The following is a 25524-nucleotide window of genomic DNA, read 5'->3' as shown; positions in this document are numbered from 1 at the left end:
CATTAAACGGCATCTGCCATGCATCTGCCCACTCACCCAACCTGTCCAAGGCACCCAGCAGTTCCTCCAGGTGTGACAAAAGATCATGTGCACCTCCTCTAATCTGATTTAGTGTTCCCGATGTGGCCTCCTTTACATCAGCAAAAACAAGTGAAGACTCAGCAACCATCATGATAGGCATAGGCCTGCTGGACCTCCCAGTTGCTAACCATTTAAACTTTCCTTCCGATTTCCATACTGACCTTTCTATCCTGAGTCTCCCCCATTGCCAGAGTGAGGCCACATAAAAGCTGAGGAATGGCATCTCATATTCTGCTAAGGTAGCTTACAACCCTATGGTGTGAACATTAAATTCTCCAATTTTTTGTTACCCCCTCACCCTTTATCTTCCCCTCTCTTCCCTGTGCCCCGCATAGGTGTAGACTCATTCTCCCATTATTCTGCCCCCCCTTATTCTTTCCTCTTCCACATATTCCTGCTCCTGGCTTCACATTTCACTGCTTTTTCCACCTTATTTTAAACCCTTTTGTCACTTTTTAAACTCTATTCTGTCCACCTTTTGCCAATCACCCTCCCCCAGCCCACCTTCACCGGTCTATATTTGCCAAGCTTTGTCCTGCCTCCACTTCTTTTCCATCTTTCTCCCCCCCATTAATCAGTCTGAATAAAGGTTCCATTCCAAAATATCACCTACCCACGTCCTTCAGAGATGCTGCCTGACCCGCTGAGCTACTCCACCACTTTGTGATTTATTTTATTTTATAAACCAGCATTTGCAGTTCCTTGTGTCTACATGTTAGATAATATTCCCTATCTAAACTCCAAGTGCTTTGGCATTCTGCCGTTGCTGCTGGCCTGGCTAAGATCAATTAGACAAGCAAGTTCCAGAGCGTAAACATAATCAACCTAGTATGGATTGCTCAACTACTTATTGGAGAAGACCGCTAATCTGTTAGGGAAAGCCAATTAGCCCAGTGGTATGGATTTTGATTTCTCTAACTTCAAGTAACCCCGGCATTCCCTCCCCCACCCAAGTCGCACTAGCTTCTCGTTTTCACCCAACAAGCAGCTAACAATGGCCTTCCTTTATCATAGTTACTTTATTGCATCCTTCATTCCTTGTTCTTTATCTCTCTACATGATCATCTATATCTCTCGTTTTGCTTATCCTTAACCAGTCTGAGGAAGGGTCTCTACCCAAAACGTCACCCATTCCTTCTTTCCAGATGTGCTGCCTGTCCTGCTGAGTTACTTCAGCTTTTTGTGTCTATCTTCGGTTTCAACCAAACTCTGCAGTTCCTTCCTAAGCCTTTGAATAATCTATTTGTGATTCCAGCATATTTTGATAAACAGGTTTTTTTATATGTGCTTAGCCACTAAGTTTTAAGCTACAACTATTATAAAGTAACTATATCAATAATAAAAATTCAATATGACAAATCTAAAACGATCTATTTTAATGAGCTTTGGTCCATTACCTGTCAGCACCACATCTACCAGAAGATAATCATCAGTTGGATTCTTGAAAGGCACGATAACCGATGCATGAGAGTTAACACAAGTGGTGATACTAACAGGGTCCATCTGAAGGGGAAGCAAGCCTATTCCTGACAGATGAAAGGTCCACTCCTGTAACTGTTGAGACAAATAGAAGGCAGTTAGCTACATAAGAAATTCATAACTGTTTCTTTCAGCAATAACAGTTAAATTGCTTGCAAAAAAATTAACTAGCAATGGCTATCACCATTCAATAACAAAGAAAAATTTTGGAACATTCACCAATGGCCTTCTCTTTTTTGAAGAGAAAAGTGGGTGGAATTTAACTGGAGAAATTGATTGATTTGTGCAAATGATTCAGGAGTCAAGTTTGTTTTTATTTATTTTTTTGTTAAGCAAAACCATAATTTGAAAGAATTATACAAGATGTTAAGGTGGCAATTGCATACAGGTCCTCCCAGGTTATGAAAGGGTTCCATTCCTGAGAACTGTTCATAGTTTGAAATGTGGCTGCTTGGCAATATATTTAAATATGGACAAGGGCAATGAATTATTAAAGCAGGGCATTCAACTCAACCGTCAGATAGTGCTGCGAACTGAGTTCACCCATGGCAAAAGATACCTGCAGCGGCAACAGCAAACAAATCCATCCTGCTCGTCTCCCAAGTGCATCATCTACAGGCTGTACATAACAGGCATTCATATCATGAGAAGGACTATAGAAACAATTGCTAATAAGGTAGTACTTGGGGAACTTCTGCCCATTTGCCTCATGTAATCTTTTGCTTGCACTTATAAAATGGCTTACTTGAATTGGTAAATGCCTCGATATAAAGTGTGTTAAATGTTTGTATTCTCACCAATACCGGAAATCTATTGCAATTAACCAATGCAAATTGGCATAATGGCCCCAGTACTTATAGGGGAATTAATGACTGAATCAGCTCACTAATGCATTTGCATTGATAGGAGCAGACACTTAGATTTCTGATGACAATTTTAACTTTAGAAGTGGTGGATGAGTGTAAGGAAGTCATGCACATACAGTCCTATCTATACCTAGGGAAGCTCTCTCTATGTACATCATCTTCCACCCCAGCCCCAAACCCTTCCTTTCTAGCTCTGCTCACTGTCCTCTAGGGATAGCTTGCTTCTAGCCAAGAAAAGGTAGCGTAACTAATATCAGAAAGTTTCAACCAGGACAGCTGGCTACCCAAGAAAGGTAGCATAACTAGCATCAGAAAGCTGCAAGTAGCAAAGTATTGAAACTCCTGACTTTGGCTGCAGAAAGTAAATAGCCTGACCTCGGATGCTCTGAGAGTTACTGAGGGCAGACATAAGATGCAGCAGGAAGTCTAAGGACGATGGGTGTTTTTGTTGTGTGTTTTTAAAACTACTGCAATTTGTTTTTAATCAACCAGTTGATGTATTTCCAACTTTTTATTCAATATATAACTGAATACGTTTCAATTAATCCCCATTATTGAAGTTAGCTGATTTCTGTAAATTTAGCCTAGTGCGTAGGACATACTGTAGAACTAGTGTCTGGGTGATTTCTGGTTAGTGCGGACTCGGTGGGCCTAATGGCCTGTTTCCACACTTTATCTCTAAACTAACCTACACTACAAAATTGGATTTAATATCAGTGCTGCCAAATTGGACCACAAAGCTCAAAGAGAATTTGTTAGAAGCTCATTCATGGTAGCTTCATAAACTCCTTCGGAGAAATGGTCAGTCTCAGTAGTTCAATTTCCACAAATAAAGCAGAGATGATTACTGCCTGTATAGATGTATCTCAATGTAATTCTAAAGATCACAATCAGTGAAGGTGCACCGCAGCAGTTTCCCATGAGTGGCAGGATTGTGAATCTTATGATTGAAATTAACATTTTGGTAATTAACACGCAAGAATGTGACAGAATCTAAGAAAATAACTAAAATAACTTTGTCACCCAACAATTAAATGGAGCAAAATTAATTACAATATTTTAGGTATGGCCTAATTAAAGTTTGTCGAAATATTACATTGGTTTCCTTCAGTGGTCTTTTTTACCCACTTTCTTACTAAAGCAGCCTCTTGTACATTATAACAGCAAATGCTTAACTGGAAATCTTTCACTGAACCAGTGGGTGAAAACGGTTGGGTTAATGTGTAGGAAGGAACTGCAGATGCTGGCTTAAATCGAGCATAGACACAAAATGCTGGAGTAACTCAGCAGGATAGGCAGCATCTCTGAAGATAAGAAAAGAATGAATTGGTTCTCTCTCCAGAGATGCTGCATGTGCTGCTGAATTACTCCAGCATTTTGTGTCTACAGTTGGATTAATGATGTGGGGCAGTTATCTAACATTTATGTATTTTATTCTAATTTCCATCTATATATTTGCACGGTTTGTTTATCATTCCATTAACTGTATCAACCGTGGCCTTCTGCCTCATGATGCTGGCTCTGAAACTTTAGAGTCTCATGCCTTCTAACATATTGGTGCCTTTCTATTCAGCAGGTTTTTGTTCAAAAAATATGGTTTACTATATATGCTTCACATATGTGCACAATCTATGTTAAATGCCATTCCCTTTTGCATCAGGACTCAATTATTTTCTTTATCCTGATCCAAGGCATCTCGTCACCATAGATATATTTGTGACATCTATGTATTTACATAAAATTACCCAAACTTCTACTTCTATGCCATTAATATAGATTATGAAAAGAAATGAGAAAACACACTTGAGGACACTTGAAGATAATCGTCGCGGAATGATTGCCTTTTCCCAGTGTTGAAGGGAAAAATTGAACAGGTACTTCAGTTGTAGTCAGAGGATTCACAATTATCTGTGAACAGGATGAAATAAAATCATTTAATTGATATGCATTTTTAAACTTATAATGGATTATATTGGCAATATGTTATTTATGCAAACAGTGCTTGGTAACCTTTCTACAGCCATCAGTCGACAGCTGAGATCACAAGGTGGTCTTGTGATTTAATACAGAATTTTCGAAGCTTATGGAAAACCGAAGACCACAATTGCATCTTGATGTCTGTATATTTGTCTCTGGTTACAGAAAAATGGAAACATATTCTAATGAGCAAAATATATGGCACAGCTGTATTTTAGGCCATGTGCCATAGGAAAGGAACATGATTTCCTGGAGACAAAAAGTCAGGTAGACAGCCTCTTTGGAAAGAAATAAGCAATGAAAGGGAGCTAGCTCTCAGGATTTGTAGGAATACTGAAGGGATTTTAATGGCCTCACCAAACTTGGAATCACAGTTCAAAGTTGAATTGTGGTTTGATAACGCAAACAATGCTCAAATATTTCCATTCTCGCACCGTGTCTATTTACTTCAATCACCACAATATACGGTACTATTTCTTCTCTTTTAATGCACCAACCAGACTGTCTTCCTGGTATTATAGGTGCATTGAAATCTGGTAATTTTCATTCTGACATACATATAAAATATCACCCATACCTTCATAATCAAAATAGCTCACTAAAACAATATTTTTTGTAGCAAAAGGTGGTATCCACATCAGACAGGGTGTGACTACTCGGGCAGGCCATGGCTGCCTATCGGTGTGTAATTGCCAAAGATTCAATAGTCTTTGATATTAAAGTCAATTACCTCTGCTACATTAGACGAGCAAGTACAAGGTAACTTAAATTTCTTGAATGATTTTCATTTGAATAAAAGTTTTGTCTATTTTTGTAATGACTTATTTTCTTTTTTCAAGGTCTTTTTTAATTTTTATACACTTTTGAGTGTTTTACAATGTGTATGAATGTTAGGGATATTCGGAAGAATTCAAAGTTCTTGACATATGTGACAGAAGGCTGAAACTCAGGCATGACTTTGACATCTGTCAAAAATTGTATGTGGTTTCTCACGGGCAGAGCTTGCTCTCGCTTTGCAACTTTGGATCATGCAGCCCCTGGAAACAAGTTGTGAGCATGATTAAGAGACGATGCTTACATACCATTCCAATTGGGAATGTGGGGGGGGGGGGGGGGGGGGGGGGGGTGGGAGTACACATTAAAGGGAAAGTTAGTAAGAAAATGGGATTGCTCTGAGCCAGCACAGACTTCATAAGCCAAATAACCTCATGACTTTGGTCTGGATGTCTATATTACTAAAAGTCTGATCTTGACCACTTCCTATTGTTCTGTATATTGTTTTTAGAAAAAACCCTGCCACTTACAGCTATGATTTTTGAACATCTTACTCAGAGTCCCCCTCCGCTGCGCAGGACAAGAGGATTTTTTCCCATCAATGAAAAATAAAAGAGTTATTAATGTTTAAAAAATGTTGAGATTCTCTCTTCTGAACGCCACGCCCCTTCCGGAGGGACTATAAAACCCGGAAGTGTGGAGGTGCCTCAATTCTCTGCAAGATGGGGGAGCGAGAGGTCGCAATTCTCAGTCTGAGCTGTGAATAACACTGAACACATGTCTACTAAACTGTAAGTGGTTTTACTGACCTGTCAGTGCCCTTAATGTGGTTTGAAAATATAGTTTGAAAATGCTAAACCTGCGTTGCCTTTGGTTTGGAAATGCTAAAGCTGTGTTGCCTTTGGTTTAGAAATGCTAAAGCTGTGTTACCTTTGGTTTGGATATGCTAAAGCTGTGTTGCCTTTGGTTTGGAAAGTGCTAAAGCAAGATGTGTTGCCTTTGGTTTTGAAGGTGCTAAAGCAAGCTGCGTTGCCTTTGGTTTTGAAAGTGCTAACGCAAGCTGCCTTGTCTTTGGTTTTGAAAGTGCTAAAGCAAGCTGCCTTGCCTTTGGGTTTGAAAGTGCTAAAGCAAGCTGCCTTTCCTAATTAGAGCTGCATTGCCTAATTAGATCTGTCTTGCCTTCTATATAATTAAAAGTGTAATCTTGACCACCTCCTGTGTGCGCTTTATATTGATTTTAGAAAAAACGCTACCATGTACGACTTTGAATTTTAGCTATCTTGGCTTTGGTTTTGAAAGTGCTGAAGCAAGCTGCCATGCCTAATTAGAGCTGCCGGGCCAAATTAGAGCTGCCGGGCCAAATTAGAGCTGCCGGGCCAAATTAGAGCTGCCGGGCCAAATTAGAGCTTCTTTGCCTAATTAGAGCTGCCTTGCGTTCTATATTTATTAAAAGTCTAACCTTGACCACAACCAGGAAGTGGTCAAGATTAGACTTTTAATTATATAGAAGGCAATGCAACTCTAATTAGGCAAGGCAGCTGTCAATCACACCATGAAGGCCATGCTCCTTCTGATGGGAGGGGGGAGGGACTATAAAACCCAGAAATGTGGACGTGGCTCAGTCTCTGCAAGATGGGGGAGGGAGAGGTCACGACTCGCTGTCTTTAGTGGCCTTGCACCCTGCTTGAAATGGTATGAAACTGCACTTGAATTTGGTGCCCTTGCATCCTGCTTGAAATGGAATTTCAAGGAATAGCCGTGAGTCAACTGCGAGCCCACCAGCCGTGAGTGAGCTGCCAGCAAAACAGGCTTGAGTGACTGAGCCGTCAGCCCAAGAATCCATTCGGCCCACAATGTCCATACTAGCCCTCTGGAAACCAGTCCCTTCAACGCACAACACCCATACTAACGCTCCAGAACCCCCCCCTCTAGGGGTATTGTTTAACAATGGTTCTCTTCCTCTTTGTGCTACTTTTATTCCTCATTCTACTGGCCCTGGTAAATGGAAGGCTCATTACTTCTGACGGCCAAATTTTATACCAGTCCTTTCAACGCACAACACCCATACTAACGCTCCAGACCCCCCCCCCCCCCCCCCCCCCCCCCCCCCCCCCCCCCCCCTCTAGGGTGGTTTTATACACCACGTTGGATTTGAAGATAATTTGTGGAGGTTTTCAGGATCATCTAAAATCTTGGAGGATGTAGTTAAAATGCCCATAGGATTTCTGCTGGCACCAAGGATCTGGGATGACGTTGGCCTCCTGATAGAAATGATGACCTAAGTATGTAGGCAGTGCTGCCTGTAGCTATGTTGCCAGTAAGTATCCTGATGGTCCAGTGGAATTGAAGTAATAAACATGATTGAGTAAGGTTGAAGGCATCATGGTGCTGGTTGCACTTTGCACCATCTGTGATCACAAAAGAGATGAATAGAGGGTAGCACTGTAGCATCCGGTAGAGCTGCTGTCTTGCAGCGCCAGAGATCCAGGTCTGATCCTGAATATGGATGCTGTCAGTATGGAGTTTGTACTTTCTCCCTCTGATCATGTGGGTTTCTTCCGGATGCTCCAGTTTCTTCCCAAATTAGAAAGAGGTGTAGGGGTTGTAGGTTAATTGCCTTCTTTGAATTGCCCCTAGTGTGCAGGACATTGAACTAGTCTACCAGTGATCGATGGTCAGCGCAGACTCAGTTGGCCAAAGGGCCGGTTGTCATCCTGCATCTCTAAATTAAACATAAAGGAGAGTTGGACAGTAGATGACCCTATGGGTGCTGAAGGAGCCTGTTAGTCCTGGCAAAGCCTAATCCACTCATATAGTGTTTGTTCTGATCAAAGATGGAGTCATAGATCATCTCCTGAAAAAGACAAATTCATCAAATGTCTTAAATCACACAGCAATCTAGTCCTCTATCATTCTGTTTCTTTCAATTTTGAAGATATGTAGGTGTTTCTCCAGAGACAGTATCACATCCTTGATGCAGCAATGGCAAGCTCTAGAGATACTGCCTGACTCATTGTGTAAAACACAAAGTGCTGGTGTAACTCAAGATCTGAAGTTCTTTGTGTCTCCTTGCTCATATACCTGCGGTAGCCATGAATTTCCCCTGTGCAAATGTTAATACACAGACAACTGACAATACTACTAAATGGCTATATTGAAATAACAAATGCATTTTATGGTAGGTAGGTAAAGCCACCTTTACAATGTCCTCTTCTTTCCCCTTTGCCAGGCAGCTTTTACATGTTGCTATTTTCTTTGCAATAACAAATTTTAGATTTTACTTCATAATTTTAGACTTTAGAGATGCGGCATGGTAGATACACTCGCACTATCCTCATTATTTAACTGGAAGATATTTATGCTGATCTAATACTGTGAATTATATGTCTCCAAACAAAAACAAATACTTTGGTCATATGATCATTTTATACAAATACGTACCTCCTTTCTTGGATCAATTTCTACTGAAAAATTTGTTGGGTTGCTGTTGACAACTTTCAATTTCAAAGTTTCAATAGAAGAATTAGCGAGAGGAATGAACTGACGAGCCCATCTGTAGAAAGAATTATCATTAGATGCAATGATTGCACAAAACTACTCCTTCATTTTAGTAGTTCTACATTTTAAGTAAAAAAGTCTTAAGCACATCAGCAAATCATCCAGTTTTCAGCTTTCAGCATGATTTTGTACCACATTCACCAGAAGCATGAATAAAAAACATTTAAGTAAAGTTCAAATAATCTTTCAGAAATTATATAGGAGTATAACAATATTGTGTAGCTTCTCTGCAACTAACTTTGAATAGTGAATGTATGATGAGATTTCATATTTATTCGATATATGCTAGATATTTTGGCATAGTGCACAGCAGAACGGGCACACAGCCGTACAGGTACACAGCAATACATATAATACACAGCAATTGTTTGAAATTACATTTTGCTGTAACCCTGCAACTTATTCTCTGCCATGTGCAATCAAATTCCCACCTTTGATTTTATGGCCACTTACTACACTAATGACCAATTTACGGCAGTTAATTAAGCAATTCGTTTTTTAATTGTATATTTCCAGAAACCATTTATTTTATTATTTTTTAATAGCAGCTGTTCAACTGGTTACAATCAATGACCTCTTCGTCCACTCTATTTTGGGACTGTTTATTGCTTTCTCCTCTCCCACATAAGCTGGTATTCAATTTCATGGGAGTACATTTTCATGGGAGTAAATTTCACTTTGCTATCACACCATAAATATTGTTCATTGTGTGTGATTCTTTGCAGATTATTGATGGAAACAGCTTGGTATTATTCCTAATTGAGCAGAAGCTATAGATTACTTTTCCCTCTCTTCACACCCAACACCTGACGTCATGAAATGTGGAATGACATTGAACTTTTGATGACTGCATATCTCAATAAACCACTGGAGAAATTCTTTAGGGGTATCCTCCAATATGGTTAATTATTTAAATTACGTCAAAATTCATTGCCAACAATCATGTTTCCGTGTTCAATTTCAAGCTTATTTCAGAATGTTACAAAGTCGTCTTGGGGAACATTAATTTGAAAAATGTTGAAATGTTCAGTTAGTCCAGCAGCATCAGACAGAAACAGAGCTAACTTCAGTTGAATGGTGACTGAACATGAAAAGTTTGAAAAAAAATAGGTTATAAATTGTAGGGGAAGAGCAGAGGGCCAGGGGCCACAAAAGAAAGATCTAGGTTATGATAGAGACCAGCAGAGTTTGAATGAGAGAGTGGTGGTGATATTGGTTGAAATGGTAGTCAAGATAGTCTGAAATAGGTGTAAATAGGGTGAGACAAGTGGAATATGAAACATGAGGAGAGTAAAAAAAAATTATGCTGTTAACATGAAACACAAGGCTAAATATGGTTATCGGAAATATATGAATTCTATGTTGACTCTTGAAGAAGCTGGAATGCAAAGTCGTAAGATGAGGTAGAGTTCTTGAGATCACATTAAACTTTGTTTAATAGTGTGTAGGAGGCTAAAGATCAAAGTGGAAGTGCAATAGATAATTAAAGTGACGAAGAACTGGAAACTTTGGTTAACCCTGGAAATTTAATAGCAATGTTCTACAAAATCTATATTACTAAAAGTCTGATCTTGACCACTTCATGGTCTATATATTGATTTTAGAAAAAATGCTGCCACTTACGGCTGTGATTTTTGGCCATCTTACTCAGAGTCCCCCTCCGCTGCGCAGGACAAGAGGATTTTTCCCATCGATTAAAAATAAAAGAGTTATTAGTGTTTAAAAAATGTTGAGATTCTCTCTCCTGAAGGCCACGCCCCTTCCGGAGGGACTATAAAACGCGGAGGTGTTGAGTGCCCGGTCATTCTCTGCAAGATGGGGGAGTGAGAGGGTCACGTCTCTCAGTCTGAGCTGTGAATAACACTGAACACATATCTACTAAACTGTGAGTGGTTTTACTGACCTGTCAGTGCCCTTAATGTGGTTTGAAAATATAGTTTGGAAATGCTAAAGCTGTGTTGCCTTTGGTTTGGAAATGCTAAAGCTGTGATGCCTTTGGTTTGGAAATGCTAAAGCTGGGTTGCCTTTGGTTTGGAAATGCTAAAGCTGTCTTGCCTTTGATTTGGAAATGCTAAAGCTGTGTTGCCTTTGGTTTGGAAATGCTATAGCTATGTTGTCTAATTAAAGTTGCCTTGCCTAATTACAGTTGCCTTGCCTAATTACAGTTGCCTTGCCTTCTATATAATTAAAATTCTAATCTTGACCACTTCCTGTTTGCGCTTTATATTGATTTTAGAAAAAACGCTACCATGTACGGCTGTGATTTTTGGCCATCTTACTCAGAGTCCCCCTCCGCTCATCAGGTGCCGAGGATTTTTCCCATCAATGAAAAATAAAAGCGTTATTAGTGTTTAAAAAATGTTGAGATTCTCTCTCCTGTCAGTCACGCCATGAAGGCCACGCCCCTTCAGGTGGGAGGGGGGAGGGACTATAAGACCCAGAAGTGTGGGCGTGGCTCAGTCTCTGCATGATGGAGGAGGGAGAAGTCACGACTCGCTGTCTTTAGTGGCCTTGCACCCTGCTTGAAATGGTATGAAACTGCACTTGAATTGGGTGGCCTTGCACCCAGCTTGAAGTGGTAAGAAACTGCAAATGAATTTGGTGGCCTTGCACCCTGCTTGAAATGGAATTTTAAGGAATAGCCATGAGTCAACTGCCAGCCACCAGCCGTAAGTGAGTGAGCTGCCAGCACAACAGGCTTGAGTGACTGAGCCGCCAGCCCAAGAATCCATTCGGCCCACATTGTCCATAATAGCCCTCTGGAAACCAGTCCCTTCAGCCCACAACACCCATACTAGCGCTCCAGAAAGCCCCACCCCCCCCCGGCCACCAATATTGGAATTGGTGGAGAGGTGGAATATTGCGTTGGGGGACCAGTCCTCCCGTGTGATGCTGGGACCTAACGGGTCCCAACTTAGTCTAGTAATCATTAAATCTGCCTTTGGTTTCCTCGGCACATCAGAGAAGATGTCATCAGCATCAAAAGCAATTCACAAAATTGGAAGTTGATTTGCTCCTTCATCTTCAAGGACTGTTTCTATCCTTGGGTAATGAACAGGGGAGAGGTTGAAGGCCAACTACAGCCATTCAGTTGCAAAGGAAAGTGTCAGGAAAGAAGAGTGACCTATTGTTGTTGAGTAAAGAATAGTGAGGGCTAATGATTAGTAAATAGCGATGTGGATTGTGCTAATGTGATGACAAGGAACTGCAGACAAAGCCTAAAAGTAGAGACATGGAATGCAGCTGTGATGACACCCAAGTTTCAGGAACTGCATTGATTATGTTATAGTGTCCACCCATCACTGCAACAGAAAATTGGATCTACTGTTAACGAAGTTTAATTTGTGGATAATCATCTTTCTTTAAATCATCTCATTCACTTAATTAAGTCTTTCTGAATTCCATTCTGTGCAAGATGTTGTTTTATTGTGAGTCAAGTTTTTGCGTAAGACCTCGTTTGGAGAGAAGGAATGGGTGACGTTTCGGGTCGAGACTCGTCTTCTGTAATTAAGACCTCATTTTACGGTCATGAGTAATCTAGTCATCTGAGAATATAAAAACCATACCAAAGTCACCAAAGAACTGGCGAAAATGATGGGTCTACCTGCTTGTGGTTTTATGGAAGGTGGAAGCTGGTGGCTGGGGCATTACATTTAGACGCTGTGAAGGGACGATCTCAAAAAATATATGAGGTCAATGATGAACTCGATGAATGGGGAACATTCCATTGTAAATTGTAAAGGTCATGATCCCAATGGACTTATGGAAAGAAGTCAAAGAGCTGACATCTAGCTCTCTGCACGATAAAGATTGAAGAAAAACTCACTAAGAAAAAGCATCTTCATTCTGAGCCCCTGGCACTTTCAATTATGTGTTACTTCAAATGCGGGTGGTCAGGTATACTCGGAGTTTATCCCAATCTGTATTTTATGTTACCGAAGTAAAAGTGCCATTTTGGTTATTTATACAGAGACAAGTGACCTAAACAGGTCATGCAGCATCTCTGGAGGGAGTGGACAGACGACATTTCAGACCACTGATCTAATTCACCGAGCTTTTAGTTACTAAATCCTTAAGGATGCTGTTTTCTAGATTGTTCACAGACACAAACTGTGCAAAGCACCCCTGGTTCACTGGTGTTCGAACTCAGAAATCAGATGTAGAAATCCCCGTTTCTAAATTGAAAATGTCTCTCTAAGCTAAACTCATTTTTCAAAAAGGATTGTACTCTTAAATGCTATATAAATCCATCTTGACTGAATTTACATTTTCTGAATAATACCCTGTATCTTTGCAACAAATGGTCTGATGGTTATGGTGAAAGATTGGTATTTCAAATGCTTGGAATCTATGGACATCCAGTCTGATTTTCTTTTGAGCACTTTCCTTTCATTAAAACATTCACATTTTCCTTTCTTCATTCCTATGAATCTCTTGGGTGTTTTATGATTAACAGCACAATCACAAATATCAAACCTCAAATCTGGAACACATTAATTTTCTTCTTAAATATAAAGCAGTTTCCAACAATAATTCATATGAATACATAAAAATTACAACCCAGAAACAGATCATCCTGAAGCAATAGTTCTAAATACACTTACCTTTGCCTGTTCTCAATAATCCTTTACTCCATTTTCTTTCACCCAACTATCCATTTTAATTTTGAATATCAATATAAATTCCATATTAACCAGTAATGCTGTGAATCAGCTCTACAATCACATCTCCATATATATATATATATACAATCTCCCTGCAAAATCTCACCTATTATTCTAAAGACATCTGTATAACTGTCATCTGTTTTCTCAAATGAAAATGAACTCAACTTTCTCATCCCATTTGTTTCTATATTTTTGAAAAGAGGCATCCTAGTGAATCTCAACACTGGACATAGTATTGAGGTATACTTTAATAAGATTCCACACAGGCTCATTATTCTTAGTTTTAATATTCTACAACTATTTGGTGAAATTTTGAATTCCATTTACTGTTTTTAATGACATTATTGAGTTTCTGTGCAGCTATTAACATATGATCCAGCAAATCTATATTCTTTGACTCCTTTATTGCATTGATTCTGCTAATTCTAATATGTATTTCTTAATAACAGCACATCACATCTACTATTACTGAATTATATCTTCCAAATTTTAACCTTCTTGGTCATAAATATCCCATTTGGCTTGCTTTGATCTAAGTGATTTATTATCCCACTATTTGTGGTATCATCTATAGGTATCCACACTATTATAATGCGCTTACAAACAAAGCAAAGGATAAAAACAAACAGCAATTCTCTTTCTGTGTTGAATTGTGCGCCTATTTGGCCCTTATCTTCAGTTTGAAGCAGAACCTGGTTATGCATCCCTGAATTTAACCAACAGGTCTAGCAATGCATAATTTTTATGTGAAAAACAAATCACAAATATAAAGTACCTCAGTCATTTTTAATCTATCATCTTGAATGGAACACATTAAATTCACTTGTTGAATCATTGCCATCTGTGATTAATGTTTTGAGATATATTCAACAGAAATCTGAGCCTATCCATTCCCATTCAAGAATTCAATTTCCCTGTTTATGTGCTGTTTTAGCAGTCATCTTAACTTTTCTTGCTATCACAAGATTTTGGAGCTCATTTTTGATTTTCAGATCTTTAAACAAGAGGAGTTTGGCATCCCAAGTGAAAGTAAGCCAGTAGCCAGTACTTAATAGCAAGGAAGTGGCCTGCATTATGTTTGCAATGCAACTGTATAAGTAAAAATGCATACAACTGCACAAGTAAAATAATTAAGTTAGTTTCACTCCTGCCCAGCATGACATTGGATGAAAAGTTGCAAACAGATGCACAATGAGACCCCCTGGGGCTATGCAACACATACAATTTCTGATATCAACAAAAAACAAAGTTTGTGGAACTCAGTGAGAGGAGCAGCATCTGTAGGGAAAGGGATTATTGCATTTCAGGTCAAAACCCTGCATCAGGATTGGGAGAGGAGAGGGATGGGGGTAGATCCAGGGACAGTAGGTGATTAGTGGACCTTGAAGGGGTGAAGGATTACAGGCAACTAGAGCCAGATGGAGAGGAATAAGGGAGAGTGGTGGAGTTGGGGGTGGAGGCAGATGGGGGATAGGTGGAAGGAGACAAGGAAAAAAAGGCCAGATGGAGCCAGGTGTTGGGGGAGGGAAAAGGAGAGTGTAGATGGACACAGTTGTTGGCAGATATTAAGCAGGGACGCAAAGGCTAATAAGGGGAGGGAGGCACAGGAGGTAAGGGTTAACTGAAATTGGAAAATTCAATGATCATACCATCTGGTTGGAAACTACCCAGGAAGAATGGGAGATGCTGTTCCTTTAGTTTGCATTGGACTGACAAGCCAGAGTGGGATTCGAAGGGAAGTTGTAATGGCTGGCTATCAGGAGTTCATGATGGGCATCCTCTACTCCCCCCCCCCCCCCCCCCACTTGGCTCCATCTGTCTGTTACCCTCCACCCCTCCTGTCTTTCTGACACCTAGTAGCCGCTATCTCACCCCCCTTCTCCACCCCCAACCTCTCCTTCACTAGCTATCTTCCCTTGGAGTCTCCCTAACGCAGAGTCTCAACCCTAAACATCGACAAATGTTTCCCCTCCCACAGCTGATAATCGAGTTCCTCCAGCAGTCTGCTTTCTGCTCCATATTTCAGCATCTGCATTCTCTTATGTCTCCTGATATTAACAAACCAGACAAATGAAATTCAGATAGTTTGCAACTATCTCAAGAAACTGGGTGAGTAAAACAAATTGATATCACTCCCACGTAGGTGTTTTTTGTAATAAGTAAAATATCTGCTGCAGCATTGTTTGACAATCAATGCTTAACCTGTTTACCTCGTGGATTAAATAATGCAGTGATTTAATAAATTGCACATTTCTACATGAGTTAATGTTTATTTCATGATAACATGCATAACTATATAAAAAGCAAAAATGCACATGATTTTAATGAGGGACCTTTATCATTTACTTGTTTTTTTAAACATGAGGTTAATTTAGTCTCTTATTTTAAAACATTAGAGAAGGGAAGCTGAGTACGAGAATGTAGGTAGGGAAGGGTTTGATTGCATGTGGGATGCAGTAACTGTGTCTTATGTGGGAAATATCGTGCAGTATTATAATTTTATGATGGTGATTCTGGGAAGGTTGTCAGAGGTAGGAAAGTGGTCATGGGAATGGGATACAGAAGATTCTGAATCATTTTTCCATCGTTTCTGGCAGGTTTATAATCACCTGAAAATAATGTGACATATGATAGCTTGAGTGCCGTCTCACATATGATAGCCCCCTCGCAGGCTACTTCAGATTTCTTCATATGTGCTGGATAGCAGCTAAGCCTGACTTCTTCTTACAGAAGCAGAAAAAGGGAAGCAAAGTTCATTTGCTCCCAAGTCTCCATCAAGAAAGCAGACACTTCACTGAATATAAACAAAAGATTAATGCAGGATGGGGAACAGTTCCTGGCAAGTGCAGAGCAAGAAAGGGGGAAGATCTCTTATATAACCATATAACAATTACAGGACGGAAAAAGGCCATCTCGACCCTTCTAGTCCATGCCAAACACTTATTCCCCCCCTACCTGCACTCTGACCATAACCCTCCATTCCTTTCCCGTCCATATAACTATCCAATTTATTTTTAAATGATAAAATCGAACCTGCCTCCACCACCTCCACTGGAAGCTCATTCCACACAGCTACCACTCTCTGAGTAAAGAAGTTCCCCCTCATGTTACCTCTAAACTTCTGTCCCTTAATTCTCAAGTCATGTCCTCTTGTTTGAATCTTCCCTATTCTCAGTGGGAAATGTTTATCCACGTCAACTCTGTCTATTCCTCTCATCATTTTAAAGACCTCTATCGTCCCCCTTAACCTTCTGCGCTCCAAAGAATAAAGACCTAACTTGTTCAACCTTTCTCTGTAACTTAGTTGCTGAAACCCAGGCAACATTATAGTAAATCTCCTCTGTACTCTCTCTATTTTGTTGACATCCTTCCTATAATTAGGCGACCAAAATTGTACGCCTTACTCCAGAATTGGCCTCACCAATGCCTTGTACAATTTTAATCTTCCAACTGGCCTAAATCTCTCTGTAGACTTTGAATATCTACTTCATTATCCACAACACCACCTATCTTAGTATCATCTGCATACTTACTAATCCAATTTACCATACCATCATCCAGATCATTGTTGTACATGACAAACAACAGTGGACACAACACAGATCCCTGTGGCACCCTACTAGTCACTGGCCTCCAACCTGACAAACAGCCATCCACCATTACTCTCTGGTATCTCCCATTCAGCCACTGTTGAATCCATCTTGCTACCCCACCATTAATACCCAATTGAACCTTCTGAACCTTCTTAACCAACCTTCCACGAGGAACCTTGTCAACGGCCTTACTGAAGTCCATATATACTGCTTTACACTCATCAATTTCCCGAGTAACCTCTTCAAAAAATTCAAGAAGATTAGTCAAACATGACCTTCCACCAGTCCATGTTGACTGTTCCTAATCAGACCCTGTTTATCCAGATGCTTATATATATTATCTCTAAGTATCCTTTCCATTAATTTTCCCACCACTGACGTCAAACTAACAGGTCTATAATTGCTAGGTTTACTCTTAGAACCCTTTTTAAACAATGGAGCAACATGCGCAGTACGCCAATCCTCCGGCACTATTCCCGTTTCTAATGACATTTGAAATATTTCTGTCATAGCCCCTGCTATTTCTACACTAACTTCTCTCAATGTCCTAGGGAATATCCTGTCAGGACCTGGAGACTTATCCACTTTTATATTTTTCAAAAGTGTCAGTACTTCCTCTTCTTTGAATCTCATAGTTTCCATAGCTACTCTACTTGTTTCCCTTACCTCACATAATTCAATATCCTTCTCCTTGGTGAATACCGAAGAAAATAAATTGTTCAATATCTCCCCCATGTCTTTTGGCTCTGCAGATAGCTGTCCACTCTGATTCTCTAATGGACCAATTTTATCCCTCGTTATCCTTTTGCTATTAATATAGCTGTAGAAACCCTTTGGATTTACTTTCACCTTACTTGCCAAGGCAACCTCATATCTTCTTTTAGCTTTTCTAATTTATTTCTCAAGATTCTTTTTACATTCTTTATACTCCTCAAGCACCTAATTTACTCCATGCTGCCTATAATTATTGTAGATCTCTCTCTTTTTCCAAACCAAGTGTCCAATTTCTCTTGAAAACCATGGCTCTTTCCAATTTTTACTATTTCCTTTCAACCGAACAGGGACATAAAGATTCTGTACTCTTAAAATTTCACCTTTAAATGTCCTCCATTTCTCTTCCACATCTTTCCCATAAAACAAAATGTCCCAATTCACTCCTTTTAAATCCTTTCGCATCTCCTCAAAGTTAGCCTTTCTCCAATCAAAAATCTCACCTCTAGGTCCAGTTCTGACCCTCTCCATAATTATATTGAAACTAATGGTATTGTGATCACTGGACCCAAACTGTTCCCCAACATACCTCTGCCACCTGACCGGTCTCATTTCCTAACTGGAGGTCCAGCACCGCCCCTTCTCTAGTAGGTACCTCTATGTATTGCTGCAAAAAACTATCCTGCACACATTTTACAAACTCCAAACCATCCAGCCCATTTACAAAATGCGTTTCCCAGTCTATGTGTGGAAAATTGAAATCTCCCACAATCACTATCTTGTGCTTACTACTAATATCTGCGATCTCCTTACATATTTGCTCTTCCAATTCTCGCTCCTCATTTGGCGGTCTATAATACACCCCTATAAGTGTTGCTACCCCTTTCCCATTTCTCAGTTCCACCCAAATAGCCTCCCTAGACGAGCCCTCTAATCTATCCTGCCAAAGCACCGCTGTAATATCTTCCCTGACAAGCAATGCAACACGTCCACCTCTTCCCCCTCCAATTCTATCACACCTCAAGCAACGAAATCCTGGAATATTTAGTTTCCAATCACAGCCCTCCTGCAACCATGTTTCACTGATCGCTACAACATCATACTTCCAGGTGTCAACCCAGGCTCTAAGCTCATCCACCTTTCTTACAATGCTCCTAGCATTAAAAGATACATAAATCTCTTGCCATCAATGATCTGATCATATTAGTTTTTGCTTTTGGAAGAATGCCAAGGAACCAGTGTTCATCTGGAGGTGTTTCAAATATCTCTATTCTTACCATGGTCTTGTCAATTCCATTTCTATAAACTTCTTTTTTCGTGAATTCTCTATTTCTATGGCTCAAAAGTTAAGGTTCTAAATTGGGGCAAGACCGATTTTGGAGGTATTACATTTGAACTTGCAGATGTCGATTAGGAGTGTCTGTTTGCAGGCAAGGGGATGGCTAGCAAGTGGGAGTCTTTCGACAATGAGATAGCAAGAATAGGTGTGGAGGAGGGTTCCTGTTAGGGGGATACAGTTGGTGAGTTTAGAGAACTCTGAGAGTTTTAGATGTTAGATATTAGATGTTGAGGGTCTTGTCAGGAAAAAGAAAGGCAAAAAACAGTTGTGACAAGCAAATCCCTTTGTGAGTATAAGCATAGAAAGACACTTAGGAAGACATTCAGGAGGGTGTAAAGTGTATAGGAATTGGAACTAAAGGCAAGCTAAAGGAAAATCCCAAGATATTCTACAGGTATATTAAGAGAAAGAGGACGACTCAGAAAAGAATAGTTTCCCTTATAGATCAGCCTGTCTGCCTTTGTGTATATCCCACGAGATGGGGATATATTAATTGAATATTTCTCACCTATTTTTCCGATGAGAAGATCATGGAAGCTAAGGAATTGAGACACAGGAGTTGTGATGTCGTAGCTCAGATACGAATTACCAAAGAAGATGTGTTGGCAGTTTTAAAGAGCATTAAGGTGGATAAAACCCCAGGGCATGACTGTACGACTTGCGGGAAGCTGGGGAGCACGTAATACCTCCAAAATCAAAATTGCAAAGCCCCTTGCAGAGATATTTGCATCATCTTTAGTACGTGAAGCTCTGTAAGAATAGAGGATGGCTAATGTTGTGTCGTTGTTTAAGAAGGGCAGCAAGGACAAGCCAAGGAACTAGATGCCAGTAAGACTGATGTCAATGGAGAGAAAATTGTTGGAGGGGAATCTTAGGGATGGGATCTACCTGCATTTAGATAGACACAGTCTGATTAGAGATAGTTAACACATCTTAGTGCATTGGAAATTATGACCCACAAATCTGATAGTTTTTTGAAGAAGTCCCCAGATGATCGATAAGGCAGGGCAGTGAATGTTGTCAACATGGACTTTAGCAAGGCCTTTGACAAAGTCCCGCATGGTGGGCTAATCTGCAAGGTTAAAGCAATGAAATCCAGGGTGAGCTTATCAATTGGATTCACAATTGAATTGGAGGAAGGAGTCAAAGGATAGCTGTAGGCGGTTGTTTTTCTGATTTGAGGCCTGTGACCACTGGAGTGCCGCAGAGGTCAGTGCTGAGTCCACTGTTGTTTGGTATCTACATTAATGATTTGCTTAACAATGTAATTAATATTATCATTAAATTTGCAGATTACACCAAAATTGGAGGTATGGTGGACAGTGAAGAAGAATATCTAACTTTATAACAGAATCTGGATCAGTTTGGGAGATGTGCCATGGAAAAGCATACAGAATTTAACTCTGACAAATGTGAGGTGCTGTATTTTGGTATGTCAAGGCGGGGCTGGATCCACACAGTAAATGGTAGAGCCTGAGAGAGTGTTGCAGAACAGACACATCTGGGAGCACAGATGTATAGTTCCCTGAAAGTGGTGAGTCAGGTGGACAGTGTGGTGAAGCAAGCGTTGAGCACACTTGCCTTCATTGGGAAGAGTATTGAGCACAAAAGTTGGGAAGCATGAAGCAACCATGCAAATTATTGGTGAGAACAAATGTGGTGTATTCTGCCTAGTTCTGATCATCAAGCTTTTGTAATTTGGCAAGGGTGCAGAAAAGATTCACTAGAATATTACCTGGGCTTCCAAGCTTAAGTTTTCGGGAGACATTGGGGCTTTTATCTTTGGAGAATAGGAGGCTGAGGGATGACATTGTTGTGGTGTACCAGAGCATAAGAAGTATGAATAAAGTGAATGCTCAGTCTTTAAGCGGATTCAAAAACTAAGAGACAAGAGAGACAAGACAAGAGAGACAAGACAAGAGACATGTATTGTCACATGTACCAATTGGTACATTTGTGATCACCATTGGTGAAATTTGAGGTCACCAAACAGCTGTACGAATAAAAATGAGCACAGAACACTTTAACATAATCGTCCCCACACAGCGGAATCAGTTTCCCACTGTGAGGGAAGGCACCAAAGTTCAGTCATCCTCCTCTGTTGTTCACCCTTGGCCAGGGGGCTCCCGAACCCCTTGCTGTTTCTGCTACGGCGGCCCGATGTTCAGGATGATGGAACTCCGACGTCGGAACGGGAGAACATTCTCAGCGGCTTGGACTTCAGAATCGACCACTTCCTACCGGAGACCGCGGCTCCCGAAGTCCACAGGCGGAGATTCACGCTAGCGGCCCTCGTCAAAGGGATCCTAGGACTCCGCGATGTTGAAGTCAGCGCTGCCCGTGCTGGAAGCTCCGCAACCACAGCTCCACGATGTTGAAGCAGCAAGCCCAACACTCCGGAACTTCAAACTGCGATCCAGGGAAGGCATCGCCCGCTCCGCAGTGAATCCAGTGCTGCACCGCTGCTGAATCTTTGGTCCGGTCCCCGGCAGGAAAGGCCGCGCCAATGCAGTTGGTAAGCCGCGAGGGGGGGGGGTGCGAAGATGCGACTCGGAGAATAATCACATCCTCATCAGGAAGTGACTGAGAAATGGTTTTCCCCTTACCCTACTCTCACATAGAAATACAAAAAAAATCCGCCAAAACATACTTTTAAACAAACTAAAAATTAAAAAAAGATAGAAAAACAGACAGACTGTAGGCAGAGGCTGACATCATGCGGCACCCCTAGTGACAGATCTCATATGCTTAAGATGAGAGGGGAGAGATTTAAGGCTTCAGGGGCAACATTTTCACTCAAAGGGTAGTCTACAGTATATATAAAAGGAGCTGCTACAGATAGCTGTATCTTCAATTACCATTTTTAAAAGGTATTTTGATAGATATATGGATAGAAAGAAAGGACAAGATGGGCCAAAAGGTCTATTTCCACGCTATATAGTTTAATGTAGAGATACAGCACGGAAACAGGCCCTTCGGCCTACTGAGTCTGTACCGACCAGCAATCCCCACACATTAACATTAACCTATACACACTAAGGAAAATTTACACTTATACCAAGCCAATTAACCTACAAAACTGTACGTCTTTGGAGTATGGGAGGAAACCGAAGATCTCGGAGAAAACCCATGCAATCATGGCGAGAACGTAAAACTCCGTATAGACAGCACCCGTAGTTGGGATCAAACCCAGTTCTCTGGCGCTGCAAACGCTGTAAGGAAGCAACTCTACCGCTGCGCCAACGTGCCACCCTATATGACTCTATGTTGCAACATTATGCATCTTCATCTTAACATGAGTGATTATGTTTCAGATAGTTTGGTGTGCCTTTTGGAAATCCCTTCTTAAACTATTCCTATTTTTAATCTATTTTTCTACTCAACGTTGTAACCTTATTTCTACTATTCTTTTCTACTGAGAAAAGGGGGGTGAGTTATCTACTCAAATCTCATGTTCATATTCCTCTGAGCATGAATGCATTACTTTCCTTACCAAATCTCTCTTTGAACACACTAAGAACTCATTGAAAGTAACTCAAATTAAAAAAAATCTATTTTGTAGGAAAAAAAAAGAGACATAATGTGGTATGATTACATTCGCTATGATCATGCGGTTAGCAAGAAGCATGCCATCCTGAGATCACAACACACATATAATGTTTTATGTAGCCACAAGCTGCGTTACAATTGGTACTCAGTTATGAAGTTTGCAGTAAATGTGCCAACCATAAGTAACATGAAGAAACCAAAGAAATCTAAATGCCTGTAGCTTTACCACTGTCTCTACTTTAGAAATAATGTGTTGTAACGTACTTACTTCCCCAGCTCACACTGCAGTTCTGGAAGGGTTAGTGGTGTTGGTTTCTTTGCAACAAGGTTGAGTTTATACCAAAACTCTCCTATGAGGTCTGAGTAGAAGGTAACACTGTGAATAAGAGCAGATGGTCATGTAAATTTTCTACGAATCTAACAACAAATTGTAATTTTTTAAAATAAATATCGCATTGTTATATCTATTGGTGATCATATCTAATTTTTAATACCTGAAATAGTTATGACTATCAATAGTCAATAGTTCTTTATTTGTCACATATGCAACTACACAGTGAAATTAATTTTGCATTTATTACACATGCAGGTGCCGCCATTTTTGCCGCCATTATTCAAAGTCCAAGGTCCAGTTGTTTGCCTAGTTATTACAACACTTTGATATAGACAGTTTATGTATGGATCTTATTATATGTCATGATGATTTTAGTCACAGATTAAAGATAGAGTGGTGCGGAAAGGATGTTTCCACTGGGAGGAGAGTTTACGACCAGAGGTCAAAGCCTCAGAATTAAAGGACGTTCTTTTAGAAAGGATGTGAGGAACGTCAGAGGGTAGTTAATCTGTGGAACTCTTTGCCACAGAGGGCTGTGGAGGCCAAGTCAGTGGATCTTTTTAAAGCAGAGATAGACACATTCTTGATCAGAACGGGTGTCAAAGGTGATGGGGAGAAGGCTGGAAAATGGGATTAGGAGGCAGAGATCAGCCATGATTAAATGGCAGAGTGGACTTGATGGGCCAAATGGCCTAATTCTATTCCTATAACTTGTGAACTTGCGAAATTGATAGGATGATCATTGCACTACTCCAAGTGTTTCGCAACTAGTGGGGGGAAAAAAATAACTGCTTGAAAAAATTAAGACATAAGTGCAAGGTAGCAGCTACAACATAAAATAAAAATTTGCAAAAGTCAATAATAAATGGAGGTGTCATGTGTGAGGTAACCAAAGAATAAAGTGTATATAGGTATATATACAGACTTCTCATAGGTACAAGTTGTTCAGGGGAATGGGACATTGAAGTAAACTTATGGATTTAGACCAATTTGCTTTATAGGTTATTGGACATTTCTAAAATAAACTATAATCCAAATTAAAATTACTCAGAATGTAGAAATGCATGAGTTAATTAAAACAACTGATTGGACTCTATAAAGGCAAATTTCTTTTGATGAAGTGGTTGAGGGGAATGTAGAGAATTTCAAAAGTCTCGTAGTAAGATTGTTGCAATAAATCAGACAGATTATGCAAGAAGTGTAGCAGTAGGAATCAAAGATTCACAATTGAACAAAATAATCAATGGGATAGGGATACCAGATTAAAAAAAACGTTGGAAGTAATCTGTGTCAATCTCACATTATTTTAAAGTAAATAAAGAATATTTTGACCTGGATGTGGACAACACAATGTTAACATTTTTTAACACCATTAATTATTTTGCAAATTGAAGAACAGTAAAACATTTCAGGATTGCAGTGGTTGATATATTTTGGCCATTTTATCCACCAACACAAAACTCCATTTACCTTCTATGCTGAAAAACATACTCAAAAACTTCAAAGGAGATACCACAGGTTTATTAACTTTCTGCATTTATGCCTATGTTGGCAATAAAAATGTGTTCCCGTGAGTGACACCTTATGCTAAGAAATAAGTAAGTGTGGGCAGTAGAACTGCTTCCGCATAGTGCCAGAGACCCAGGTTCAATCCTGATCTTGGGGCCTGTCTGTGTAGAGTTTGCACGCTCTCCCTGAGCTGAGTGGGTTTCCTCCGAGTGCTATGATTTCCTTCCACATCTCAAAGAGATGAGGCTTGAAAGTTAATTGGCCTCTGTAAATTGCCATAGTGTGTGGAGAGTGGATGTGAATGTGGGATAAAATAGAACTTGTGTGTTCACATGATCGATGGTTGACATGGACTCGGTGGGCCGAAGAGGATGTTTCTATGCAGTATCTTTCAATCTTTGAAAACCAAAGTTCCAGTTCTTTCCAAATGCCATTTCAGATCAGGAACACGTGGGACACATTGAGTCCCCTCAAGTCAGTTTTTTGGACATTTGTGATATACACTCATTTTAGATGGGATTCAAAAATATCTGCACTTTCATTATTGGTTTGCTGGAGTGTTTATCTCACTTCCTGCCATTTAGCTGCTGTAGTCTATCTTTTTAGAAAACTGGACTGCCTTGCAGTATATACTTTAACTTTGTCAAACACTACTTTGAATCTGTACTCACTGAAGTGGCAATGAAGATTTGTAAGTTTGTATTGTGTTTGTTGTGGTTTGTGGATTGCACATTTTCAGAAGATTCGTGATTGAGGTTCCATTCATTGATTACATCACACAGTAAATCTTTTGGCACAGCCGTTCCCTGCTGACATCTATGCTACACTGCAAACTCCTCCTCCTTCCTCATGTCACTCTATCAGCACAGCTATTTCAATGCACAACACAACATTGTAGAATGTTCCAAATGCTCACCAAACTTCAGCAAAGTTTTTTCAGAATTCTTCACTGAATTCCTTGGTGAGGGCTTTATACTGATGGCTTGCAGTTGTGCTTTTTCACGCGGGTGGAAACATTTTCTCTGTATCCACTCTTAAAACTTGTCATCTTTTTCAAGATCAGATAAGTTTGTGGTTTTGAGGTAAA

General features: G+C 40.1%; 1 protein-coding gene across 1 annotated transcript in view; it reads right to left on the bottom strand.

Annotated features, from left to right (window-relative positions):
* Positions 1 to 25524, bottom strand: part of LOC129703105 (cilia- and flagella-associated protein 47-like) — a 422488-nt gene that overhangs the window by 89759 nt on the left and 307205 nt on the right. The window contains exons 53-56 of the mRNA XM_055645303.1: positions 22863 to 22970; positions 8619 to 8730; positions 4230 to 4334; positions 1479 to 1635 (exon numbers count right to left, since the gene is read on the bottom strand). Coding sequence (XP_055501278.1) covers positions 1479 to 1635; positions 4230 to 4334; positions 8619 to 8730; positions 22863 to 22970 — 482 coding nt within the window. The remainder of the gene's footprint in view (positions 1 to 1478; positions 1636 to 4229; positions 4335 to 8618; positions 8731 to 22862; positions 22971 to 25524) is intronic.

Source organism: Leucoraja erinacea, chromosome 13 (assembly GCF_028641065.1).
Source record: "Leucoraja erinacea ecotype New England chromosome 13, Leri_hhj_1, whole genome shotgun sequence".
Taxonomy (NCBI): Eukaryota; Metazoa; Chordata; class Chondrichthyes; order Rajiformes; family Rajidae; genus Leucoraja; species Leucoraja erinaceus.
The sequence above is the reverse complement of the archived record's forward strand: the minus strand, read 5'-3'. Positions and strand labels throughout refer to the sequence as shown.